Source organism: Propithecus coquereli, unplaced genomic scaffold (assembly GCF_000956105.1).
Source record: "Propithecus coquereli isolate 6110/MARCELLA unplaced genomic scaffold, Pcoq_1.0 Scaffold197, whole genome shotgun sequence".
In the NCBI taxonomy this organism is placed as follows: domain Eukaryota; kingdom Metazoa; phylum Chordata; class Mammalia; order Primates; family Indriidae; genus Propithecus; species Propithecus coquereli.
The window spans coordinates 2,255,105-2,267,741 of NW_012144633.1; the positions used below are offsets into that span (position 1 = coordinate 2,255,105).

Genomic DNA, 12,637 nt, shown 5'->3' on the forward strand with positions numbered 1-12,637 from the left:
ACTTGCCCCACTTCCCTTGCTGGACTATTTGCAAAGAGCAAGGGAAGTAAAGCATATCAAAGTGCTCTGAAATCTGTGAAGCTCTGCCTACGGGCCCTCCCTTCATAAGCTCCCCCAAAACGGCCAGAAACAGGAAGACCTCGGCCTCTCCTACCACTTCCACGGGCCGTAGAGCTGAGCCGGTGTTCCAGCTGCTCCCGCAGGCGGTCATTGATGCAGATAGACTCCTCCAGGCGCTGGCGCAGGTTCCGAATTTCACCAAGATGCTCTTCCAGCAGGTCGGCGCCTGCAGCCATCCCGCCAGGATGTGGAAAGAGGTGGGAGATGAAGAATCTCAGTTACTAGTGGGGGTGGGGCTCAGCCAGTGGCCTCTCAGCAAGATCCCTAAACATCATTAGCCTTCTGCCAACTGCATCCTCGCACACAGGCACCCAGGGCACTGGTGATCTTGTTTAAAGAGTAAATGGGCTTTCAAACACAGGACAGCCCCTTGCTAAGGAAACCCATGGGCCTCCTCCCACACAAGGGTCTCATACATGAAAGGGAGTTCCACATGTTTTTAAAAAATAACTGAAGGCTCTGGACAGGGCCCGCCTAGCATCTGGAGAGTTAATGACACCTCCTGGGTGTGACTCTGAGGATGATAGGGAAGTCCTCACTCTACCTGTGTTCTAATCCCTTTCTTCTTACTGATATATGACTGAGCACTCTTTAACAAGGGACAAAGTCCTTCCTCCCACCCTTAGAGAGAAAGCCTAAAGTAAAAGTACATGACCCTATGTGGTTATTGATTGATAATGTTTCACCCAAATCACTTTTAATACAATAGGAAGAAAAGATAGCCTGCGGGGATCTAGGGATCCAAGGGGTAGATTAGAGAGGAGGAAGGAGTACCCCAAAGAAAGGAAAAAGATGCAGAAAAGAACAATAGAAGGGGTGCTGACAACAGACTACATCCACGGTACTGTTTTGCTTTGGGCTCGGTCTTTTTCTGAAAATGACAGTCGTCTTACTCCTGGAACTGAGCTGCATCCCAGCATTCACAGCCTCAGCTACACCTCTCCGCTCGGCAGTTGGGTTTTGTGCACGGGATACAAGAGTGGGGCAGGGGAGCTGTGTCCTTTTCTGTTAACAACTCCTGACTGGTGGAAGAGTCCTTGTGAATGCCTGCGCCTGGCATTCTGGAAAGGTCTGAGAGAGTGTGCTGTGAAGAGGTCAGGTGCAGGGATAGAGAAGCACATGAACGTGACAGCACAAGAGGTGGGTCCCTGACTTTCCCATGTCCCTGCAGAGCACTGAGGCCCTGGGCAGGGAGAATGAAGGGATACGCTTAGAAAGGATCAAGTTCCGGTACAGCCCTTTCATTTTAGATCCACTCTGTGAGCCAGGGACTGGAGGAGAAATGAAAAAAGCCCTGCCCAGGTGGGACAGGAGTAGACTGCGAATGAGATTTCCTTTCAAAGGCTGACCCTCTCAGATCTGTGCTTTACCTGTGGGTTTGGAGTTAAGCTGGCACACAGACGAGCCTGAGGATAGGTCCCCAGACACACTCCCCTTCTGAGGCCTCATCACGCCCCACTGGCCACTGCTGCCCAGGTACCCAGGCTCCAGGATTCTGCCCAGTTCTAAGCCCCCGCTCAGAGGAGAGTGGGGCTGGGCAGGGTTGAGGTAGTGGGAAGAGCTGGTTTCCAAATGGTTGTTTGGCAATGTAGCTGGGGGAGCAGGAGGGACAGTGCTGACACCTAGGCAGAAAGAAATATGAGTGAGAAACAAACAAGGTGGTCAGAGGGAAGGATTAGCAAGACAGTGTGCGACTGCTAAGACTGGAGACTGACAGGGGAAAGGTGGGATGTCGAGATCCCAGGGCAATGTGGAATACCAATTAGATGAAGACTCATAACCTAGAGGTTACAACTTTTGCCCTTGTATTTCCTAGTATGACACACATGAGGTAGAGGATGGATGCAGAATCTGAAACTCACCAGTGTACACAAAGGAAAAATCCAGTGGCCCCACTCTTGGATCCTACTATAATTCCTCGTGACAGAGTCCAAAGGAAGTTCCAGAAGTAGGACTTAGCCCAAACATTAGGGGTCAAGAGTATAATGGGATATAGGATTGAGCTTACCTGTGAATAGGAATATCTATTTGCCTATGAGTACTAGCCTTTCCCAAAAGCCAACCAGCCAATATTTCCATTTCTCCTTTGAAGTTTTCAGAGGAGAAAGGGGACATGAAATATAGCTAGATATGGTGGCTCCAATTCTTTCAGACTGAAGAACTTTTTGCTGAGGCTCGGGAAGGTTCTATGTAAGGCAAGTGGTTAGTTGGATCCCGTCCAGTGTGATTCAAGGAACTGCAAAATGGCGTCACTCCTGTGTAAAGAATCATTGAACACTATTCCAAGGAGGGAGGGAGGACCTTTCCTTCCATGCGCTGATACTTTCATAGATCCTATGGAATCATAGGCCTTTCCCTTGAGCCTCATCATCTGACTTCTCTGTAAAAAGAAGCCCAGCATGGGGGAGATAAAGAGGTGGGCAGGACCATAGTTTAGGAAAAAATTCAGAAGATTGCTTTCTTCCCAGGAATTATGAACTTGGGAAGCAGAACAGACAGGTAGCTCCCCCTCGGCAAAGAGGAGTGAGGGCATTATTTTCTCTAACCAAGTCAAACTCCTCAGAGAGGTTAATGCAATTGCCACTTGCCAATTTTTGTCTGTTTGTAACTGGTTCTCAAATTTGGCTACATACTGAAATCTGCTGAGAAAATGTAAAAAAATATACCGATACTTGGACCCCAAGAGCATTTGCCTTAACTGGCATAGAATACATCTTGAGCTATGGAGCAATGGATATTTTAAAATCATTTCAGGTAATCCCTATAGGCAACAAAGTTTGAGAAGTATTATCATGGGTCTCTCCTTTTCCAATTTGCGAAATACTTGATGTTCATTAGAATCACTGGGACTTAAGAAAGGAGATTAAAAATTTAAGCATCTAAATTTTAGTAGGCATTCAATGAAGATATAATTTCTTACGTATTTCACACATCCTTCAACCCCACCCTAACACAGGGAAAAGAGGGAAATCAGTGGTTGTAGACAGCCAGCTTACTTTTTAATCAAGGTCATGGGAGGTTCCAAGTCTATCTTAACAATGATTAGTATTCTCATGTTCCAGTCTCCCCTGGCCACACAATACAGAGCACACACCCTAAACCATGCAAAGACACCACACAGGCTCTTACACAAGGAGATTTTAGCCCCACAGAGACCTGAAAAGCCACTATACACCACTGTCCACATGGAAAATTCATTCAAAGCAAACAATGAGCGCTGGTAAGCAATGGTCCCTTGGAAAGGATCATGCCTTCAGGTGGGAAAAGAAAGGGCTACAATCTTCCTCACCAAGGCTGGGAACACCCAAACTCTGGTCAATGGCCTCAGACTCGATGTGACGCCAATTCAACCCACAATAACATGCTCTCCTTCCATCCTTTCCTTTGGACAAAGACAAGCTGACACATGTGGAAAGACAAAGGGAAAGGAGGCAAGGGAAAGAAGCGGAAGTCAGAGAATACTCTTGCCTTTTGGCATCTGTTACCCACCAATTGTGGGTGCCAGAACTACTAAAGTAACAAGTTTTAGGTCAGAAATACCAGCACCTTCGACTAGTCTCTAAAGAGAGAGAAAAGATTGTTGCAAGGAGTTTCCAGAGTTTGTTAGGCTAAGTTCAGTGCCACACTGTAAACAGAGTGGTAACAAAACCATCCTAAGTGGAAAAGATATAATGGAAACATGGAACCTGGAGCAGAAGACAACATTCAAGCCCATCTCTCCCACTTACTAGTGACCTCGAACAAGTACTTTCATTTCCCTGAGCTTCTGTTCCCTGCACTGGCCTTGTCTATGACACAGGAGTTTTGTGAGGCTCAAGTAAGACCTGGCTCATGTTGCTAGGTAAGCCCTCAACTGCTGTACCTGTGTAAAGCTGGTAAGCAGAGGAGTTAGCCTGTTAGACTTCTGTGCCACAGAATGTACAAAACTCTCCTGAAAATGGTCTTGGTCTAGCTGGTTCTGGAAGTCAAACTGGGGGCAGACTAAACAAAGTATCCATTTCTAGGGTTGACAAAAGAAATAGGCTGGTCCAAACCTGTTGGGGCTTCAGGGACAGGGATACATCTGAAGCCAAGATGGCCTCTTAGAAAGAACACAAAGAAAAAAAAATGAAAAAATAAATAAAAATTTTTAAAAGATAGGGATGCAAGTTCTTGGCTATGGTCTTGGGTCACTGGACATCCTTGGTGTGGTGACCCTTGTCATCAGTCTCTGGCTCATCTAAGCTTCTTGACAGGCACAGAAAGTGGCTTTAAATTAATTTTAAACTGCTTTCTAGTTGTTGTTGTTGTTTAAGGTACTGCTAGAGAGCAAATTCATCATGTGAGGGTTTTTTCCTTATTTTTTCTAAGCTATAAGGAATCACACACATAGGATTTTATGATGAAGCATCCGGCCCATAAATATATCAAACCCTTTTCTAAAAGACGACTGTACACATTCCCTGCATTATGTAACTACTTAAGATCAATTATCTTTGGAAGTCACAGGACAGAGTTCACAATCAGACACCCCAGCCTATGCTTGTGTTTCTAGCTGCCCAGGTGTTACCTGTCCGGGGACAGGGATGGACCTTGTACAATAGGAAAGGGGCTTGATCACTTCCTCTTCCAAATCCCTCTACCACCATCCTCTTTGCCCCAACCTGATGATGTCAGGAACAGGAGGATACAATAGCCACACAAAGGAGCCCACTGAATGTAGCCATCCTTTTCATGGCCACTTCATCCTGCATAGGCAAAACATACCGTCCCTCTCCGACCCTCTACCAGTAAGCATTTCACCAGTCTGTCAGGGGTTCGGCATACTTGGTGGTGTCCAACACTGTTTGCAGTGCGTGAGCACCAGGTCTAGAGCCTCATGAACATATATACCTGTTAACTGATGAGACACACACACCAGAAAGATAACAGTAAATACATTTCCAAAAAAAGCAAGCAGAGCTTTCCCTCAGTCTCCCATTTGTAACATGTAGTGCCATGTTGTTGTTTTAAACCCTGCTGTCAAGCCCAAGCCATGCAGAGCAACACGGTGTGCAGGCACACAAATGCAGCAGGAAGTGCTCACTTTCTCCCAACTGCTTCTGCAGCATCTGCAGCTCCTGTTGAGCCTCGGCCAAGGAGACCACCGGTGTCTCACCGCAGCCAAGGAGGGGAGGGCCAGGGGGGCTGAAAGGCAGGAAGCTGGATGGAGCTGAGGGCAATGGTGCCTGGGGAAAGCTAGCCAGCTTGGGTATGGAGTGAAAATGAAAGCCTAGAAACAGAAAGTTAGGAAGGAGACATATCATTGAAAGCAAAGGAGAGAAAAGAATAGGTAAAAGATTGAGAAGGCGAAACCACTCCCTGATCAAACATCACCCTGGGGAGTGGTCATCCAAGCTGAGACAGCCAAGGGTGATCATTGCTAGCAGAGAGGCTGGCCTGGCTGACCCCTTCCCACTCCTCCCCTGCCAGAGCTATCCTGCATATATATTCTATGTTCACCTTGTAAGCAATTGGCTATAGGAAGTCAGGGGACATTACTAAGCCCCACCCTAGCAATGCTGGGTATGGACACGTCAGGTCAAGGTGGCTGTACCTGAATGCTCTCAAGGGCCCATGGGGTGCCATTCCCAGCATGTACTATCTTTGGCCCTGGAACAAGACTCTCTGTATACTTAGAACTCCTCTTCTGAAAGCGTCAGGGCCCATCCTGAGGAGGGCAGGAGTGGACAAGGGCTGTGGAGAACTGCATTAGTGCATGCAGTTCACGATTCTGATGGAAACAAACTTCAGAATCCCAAATCAATGTGTTTATTCATCACATCAAAAATAGAGGCCTTGGTGGAGTGGCTTAGACACAATGGCTTGCAAACCTGTCTGGGCATTCGAATAACTTAGGGAAAAACTTTTGTTACGTGCAGATTCTTTAGGCCTTAATGCAGACCTACAGAATTATAAACTCTGGGAGCAGGGCTTGGAAATTTACATTTTAAAAAAATCTTCCCAGGTGATCTTTAGCCAGGCCATCTACAGACAGATCCTTGGAAACCCTGGGAAGTTCCAATGTTTGAATTTGTTTCTTCTTTCCTTAAAATAGCTATTGGGCAGGTAGCCAATGGAGGGAGCAGAAATCAAGACCGACTTGTGAAGACTGTCTGATGTAGAAGACAATAATTACATTCTAAAACACATCCCTGCCCTGTGATGCTGACACCACATCAGATCAATACTGCAAAGACACCCAAATTGCCAAGTGACATAGCCCACACTTCCTTTGTGGAGGCATTCTGATTTTAAAACCCTTGATCTTCTGCCCTGTTTAAATCCAAAACATTAAGCAATGTCTACAGCTCTGGGGTGAACAGCTTTTCCCCATGATCTCCTGGTCCAGCCACTGCCTGCTCGGGCTCAGAAACTTTGAGCTCAGGCTCAGGAAGAGTCAGGACACTTCCTCTTCCTTAAGATTTTGGCTAACTTGCCCTCAGGAAGATGAGAGTGGCAGAAGAAAGCACTATGCCTTCTGGGAGCACCTCTACCTGAGTCAAACCTCGCCACAAGCCATACTGAAGGCAGCCAGCCAGTTATGCTGGGAGGTAGGAGGTGGAGACAAGGCTTACCCTTTCCCTGCCATCCCTGGAATGGAGCTGTGAGCGAACAGTGCACCCCTGGCAACTAAGCGAGGGCCTGTAAATGAATGTATTCCTTTAACTGCCCCCAGGATATGCACTATGTACATGTAAAAGACTTCCAATCCATTCATAAATCCACAAATGGTCATGTACTATGAGCAGAATCTTGTCTGAGGATGTTTCAGCATCCTCAGCTATGAAGTAAGTAGCACCACCTTCTGTAGAGGACCACTGTGCAGATTAAATGGGTAATGTGTAGATATCAGTAGATGTGAATTTCTTTTTGTCCTTTGGCTGTTATAATATTGGGAGAAACATTTTGCCTCTTTGTCCTCCAGGGTGAAATGAGAGAAAAAAAATGAAAATGTTTATTTAAAAATTATTAGCCAACTAGTGGTTAAAATTGGTATGCAGATCAAAGACTATTATAGATTATTTATTTTCTAAAATATTTAAAACAAAAAAAATTAGACATAATTGGCAAAAGAGGATGGTTTCTTGATACTGCCCAGGATTTGATGCACATAGGCCCCTAACAGTCCAAAACTTTGTCCTTGAAGAAAAGTCAAACAGACAGCTGAGGGAGAGGGGATGAAGCCACTGCGCATGGGCTGTTGCCTACCTGGATGGGCCTGGCTGGCCTCCTTGGGGGGATTCTGGGGGGTTGGCAAGCTGATGGGGTTGCTGCTGGATTCGGCCTTAACCCCCTGAGGTGCACTGGTGGCTGATGGTTTAGAAGACAATACAGCAGAATGACTTGAATGATGGATGGAATCTATAAAACCCATGAATGAAAGAAAATGTTTGGTATTCTACAGAGAACTGGAATGCTGGCCTTATATTTAACTGGAGGTACCAGGGCTACAGTCTTGCTTTCAGGCACCAAGCACAAGCACTGTTATCAGTGTTCATTTTCTTGCTTGCAGATAGTTCCTTCAGTGAAGCAAACCACCTTAAGGGTGACAGAGGGACTCAGAGCTCTGAAACCATGAAAATGGCACCTCCAAAAATACCAGGCAGGCCTAGCAGCATCTGTGAACATGCACAAATGCTTAGAGAACACTGCTCAGAAACTGCAAATAGCAAGATCATTGCAGGAGAGATGAGATCTTAAAGAAAGAGTCTTCCATCTTAAAGAAGGAGGTCTATCAGACAGAGTCACTGGGGAAGAAAAGTCGGCCATGATCTTCTCACTCTCCCCACTGTGGCTCGCCTTGCGTCCAACAGCACATACATGCCGGTGGAGGCCAGGATGACAGAGGTAACTTGTAGGGTAAGGAGCAGAGCAAAGATCCTGACCCACTTGAGCTTGTGCTTGGCACTTGGTCTCAGAGCCATGTTCAGCCTGATACACACCAAGGTGGAGCTAGAAGGCCTGGTTCCCGAGATCTCCTCTCAGCCTACATAAAGATGGTACCACTCAGAAAGTGGAGGCTACCTGAGAGGCCGGATGAAGCTTTCTTCTCTTCATACTGTGTGTACTCGCTGGCTATGTCCATGTCAGAGCAGGCTTCCAGCTCATCGGACAGGAAGGAGGTGCTGCTGGGAGAGCGGTGGGAGTCAGACAAGGCACGGCTGCTGGGGGGCGTGAGGGACTGGGCATCCAGCTTGGCCTGCAGGACTTCAATCACTTTCTCCTTCTCCTGCAGCTCCCTGCTGAGCCTGGTGGGGAAAGCGGAGACAACAGGTGAAACCAAGGTCACCCAGATCACCTAGCCCTGACTGTGGCTCATGAGAAAAACCACATAAGCCAAGGGGACCATGCCTGCAGAGAATAATCAGAATAATTAGTTTCCAATTATGGGTGGACAGTAGGTAGGGTACAGATGGAGAGAGAACACTAGCTACCCAGTGCTCCAACCACATAATATGCTGAGGACTAGCGGAGACATAGCTAGCCCTCATTTTAAGGCCCTACTGTTTAAAGTGTGTTCCTCAGAATGACTGCAGTCTAGAAGTTCGTTACCATATCCAGCAAGACAAGTACAAAAACCGAGAGTAAGCATTGAGAAACACAGAACAAATCATGTCCCAACATCCAAGAGTGTAAGTGGAATCATGCAGTTAATTGAAGTACCGACCATGTATGTCTCTGTGATGGATTAGAAATAAAAAGAAAAAATAAAAACAAAATACCTTGTCCTTTACCACAGATATTTTGAGATTCTATTCTGAATTACCTGAGGGCCAGTGGCTCAAGTCCAGCTTGATCTTTCTCACTTTTATGATCCTCTGCAAACCAAATTCAGAAAGAAACAGTAAGAAACTAAACAGGTCCCACTTTACACATTACAAACACAGGAGCCCATGTGGACACAGATAGTGATTACTCTATGCGTGTATCCAGGATAATTATTCCGGGATGCCTCAGGTTGTGTCTTTAGAGAAGTGACCTGGTAGGCTCACCTGCGCTCACTGCATCGCCATTATGACTGCTTCCACCCTAAAGCAGGGCAGAAAGTTTAAAACGTCTCAACTTTAAATTGTTTCACTGATCATGAGACGCTTGCTCAGCTGCCCTCTGGAACACTCCAGCCTCCATGTCCTGCCATAGACTGGCTCTTGAATACATGGCTGTGTTCTATCACAGCTTTTGAATAGAACCTGCACTTGTCTCTGAGGTGATGACAAGTAGCCCTGTCCCACCTCTGCACCTGCCACCAGGAGATGGGCTGGTTGGCTCCAAAGATTGATCCTGCTGTACTCCCACAGGTGCTCTCCAGAAATCCTCTCTAGGTAAAGGGCTTCAGTGATAACCAGTGTAACCCTTGAACTCCTCCAGCCAGTGCCTAGACCATGTCCAAAAGAGCATGGTGCTTGATCCATACTTGAAGTACATGCATGTACAATACCATGCTATAAATGAAGAAACAAACACCAAAAGGTAAGTCATTTGCCCAAAGCAAGTTCATGGCAGCATCAAGGCTAGAGCGTGGGTCTTGCAGTTTTTAGTTCAGGGCTCTTTGCACTACAACAAGGCCCTTCAGTCTCATTTCCCTTTCTCCCCATTAGCACCAGATAGATGCTGCCTCCTGCCCCAAAGGTCCCTTTCCATGGATGATGACATTTCTACGGTTGTAACATAACATCTCCAACCCTGTGTGCTCCTCTCAGTGCTCCCCACCAGCCAGTCTTCACCCTGTAATGGCTCCCAGGAGATGAAGGGGAAACAGGACCCGGGTTAAAAAGCTGCAGTGGAGGTGGGGTAGCCACCTGGGCCTGGAACTGTGGGCATGCCTGAGAGTATTCCAGAGCCCTGTGGCCAACTTACTGGTGCTGAGTTTGCTGGTGAGCCTCTCTGTCAGTTGGCTTCCCTGGGCGAGTTGCTCCCGGAAGCTCTGCCCCAGGTAGTAATCAATGTCATTGCTCCTCAGGAGATCCTCAAAAGATTTTACTGTATCTTTTGCATGCTGGGTGAGAAGATAACAAATACCTCTTCCTTCTCGTATTTTTTGCCGTAGGTAGGATAGTTCTCGGGCCTGATCCTGAATCAGGGAATCATATTTCCTAATGCAGGAAAGAAGAGGAAAGAGTAGGTATAGAAAAGAGTGGATGATAAGTTATGGAGCTTCCGTAGAAATTTCTGTCAGAACATCTCTAAGGAACTCCCCCAAAACTGAATCCTGGCATATAAGCCATAGGAGGTATTTAACAGTAAATTCTGCCCTGAGAAACTGCAGAATCAAAAAATTTAGTATGCCACTATTCATCAACTGTTTTATACCTGTCAGTCATGTCCAAAAATAACCATAAGGTCTGTGAAGGTAAAGACAGTGCCATACTTTACTCCCTTACAGCGCCAGTATCATGTAGACTCATAGTAACAACTCAATAAATACTTAGAATCACTTAAAACTAAGTCTAGATAGGACCTTTCATGTCTATTTCAAACACCATCTGATGTCTGAATTTATTCGATACTATAATACTGTGGCAGACTGTATTTTTGCAAAGATGGACATTACACAATCTTGCATACCTTCTGATGGCAGCCACATGACAAACCCTAAAGTGAGAGCTACCCAGCTGAGCCCTGTCAACCTATAGAAGCATGAAAGATAATAAACTAAGTTTGGGGGGAGGTTGTTAAGTAGCAATAGATAACCAGGACAGATAACAAGATGGATGTCTACCTCATGTTTTTCAACACAAGGTATCAATGACAATTATAATTATGGCAAATAGCATTGAGAGCTTAATATACATTAGGCACTATTTTAAGAACTTGTATTAATTCACTCAAACCTAATAACTACCCTTTGAAATGGGTTCTCTTATTAACCTCATTTAACAGGTAAGGACAAAGGCTCAGAAAGGTTAAGTAGGTTGCATAGCTAGTAAGTGCCGGAGCTAAGATTTAAGCCCAGGCAGTCTAGGCTGGGTGTGGTGGCTCACACCTGTAATCCTAGCACTCTGGGAGGCCAAGGCAGGAGGATCGCTTGAGGTCAGGAGTTTGAGACCAGCCTGAGCAAGAGCAAGACCCCGTCTCTACCAAAAATAGAAAAAAGTAGCCAGATGTGGTGGCGTATGCCTATAGTCCCAGCTACTTGAGAGGCTGAGGCAGGAGGATCACTTGAGCCCAGGAGTTTGAGGTTATAGTGAGCGATGATGATGCCACTGCACTCTAAGCTGGGCAACAGAGTGAGACTCTGTCTCAAAAAATAAAAAATAAACCCAGGCAGTCTGATTCCAGGCTACTACTACACTATTCCATATATATTGTCACTTTATAATACATTCTTAAGAGGAAATCCTAGAGACCTAGTACCACCCAGACACTGGGCCACTATCCAATGCCCTGCTGGTTCCTACCTTATTCCTTCCTCAAGCCTAAATTTACAATTTGAATTAAATGCCCTTCTGATTATCCTACATTCTTTTTTCCAACTGCCTGAGCTACCATACTCTAAGCACTAACTTAGACATCATCAATCAGGTAAGGGCCCAAACAGTACCCTCCTTACCCAGGCCACGAGGCTGATCTCAGCTCCTCGGCCAGCTTCCCTTCTAGTCCGGTTTTTGGGAGCTGGGCCTCCAGCTGGGATACTCTCTGGATGAGACTCTCCAGATCCTTTTTGGCCTGAAGCCCTGGGGGGTAGAAAGCCCCAGTGCCATCAGACAGCCACTCCTCATCTTCGTCAGTGACACTACGAGGTGAAGACCCCTCGAGGGTGCCAACAGCCCTCAGCTTCCGGGGTCTTTCCAGACTGGATGAATAATCGCTTGTCACAGAGAGGGACCGGATACGGCTCTTGAGGTTCTGAATGACCTTGTTGGCATTCTGCAGCTGGGACTTCAGATCTTTGATGTCCTTTTGTAGGACAGAGATGTCTTCTGACTTTCCATACGCCTGGAACTCTTCCTGCTTCCCTCGCTGGCTCTCCAGGGGCTTCTTCCCAGGGGAGCTGGCCAGTGCCGAGCCCTGGCGCCCCTGCTCAGAGCACAGCCCCTCCATCAGGACCATTTCCTTGAGGCTGTTGTGCTCCTCACACTCTAAAAAAAAGACAAAGATGTCTTCCTGAATAAAGGCTGGACATGCTGCTTTGGCAACTCCCTTCAAGAGGAAGTAGGTTTGGTCATAAGGACAATAATTACTAGGGCAAAAGTTGAAGCAGTACTTTATTCAGCTCTGACACTGTACTAGGCATTCAAATACAGTATTTCTTATCCTCCCAACATCCCTGCAAATTAGGTATAGCCACTTTCTATTTTATTGACTGGGGGAACAAAAACTTAAAGCGAAGTAAACTAGCTTGTTCTCAATCACTCAAACTAGCACAAGGCAGAGTCAGAATTCAAATCCTCCAATGTCCTATGTTCATTCCACACACATTGATGCCTCTTAAGTAAGACATTAACATGAGCTTTACATATTTAGGATGGCCACAAAAATGTAGGACAAGCTATTC

At 46.2% G+C, this 12,637-nt stretch overlaps 1 protein-coding gene across 1 annotated transcript in view; it reads right to left on the minus strand.

The window, feature by feature from the left end:
- LOC105809623 (myomegalin) overlaps positions 1-12,637 on the minus strand; it is an 88,861-nt gene that overhangs the window by 16,026 nt on the left and 60,198 nt on the right. The window contains exons 15-22 of the mRNA XM_012643459.1: positions 11,693-12,221; positions 10,000-10,235; positions 8,909-8,960; positions 8,167-8,390; positions 7,351-7,503; positions 5,186-5,371; positions 1,491-1,742; positions 155-286 (exon numbers count right to left, since the gene is read on the minus strand). Coding sequence (XP_012498913.1) covers positions 155-286; positions 1,491-1,742; positions 5,186-5,371; positions 7,351-7,503; positions 8,167-8,390; positions 8,909-8,960; positions 10,000-10,235; positions 11,693-12,221 — 1,764 coding nt within the window. The remainder of the gene's footprint in view (positions 1-154; positions 287-1,490; positions 1,743-5,185; positions 5,372-7,350; positions 7,504-8,166; positions 8,391-8,908; positions 8,961-9,999; positions 10,236-11,692; positions 12,222-12,637) is intronic.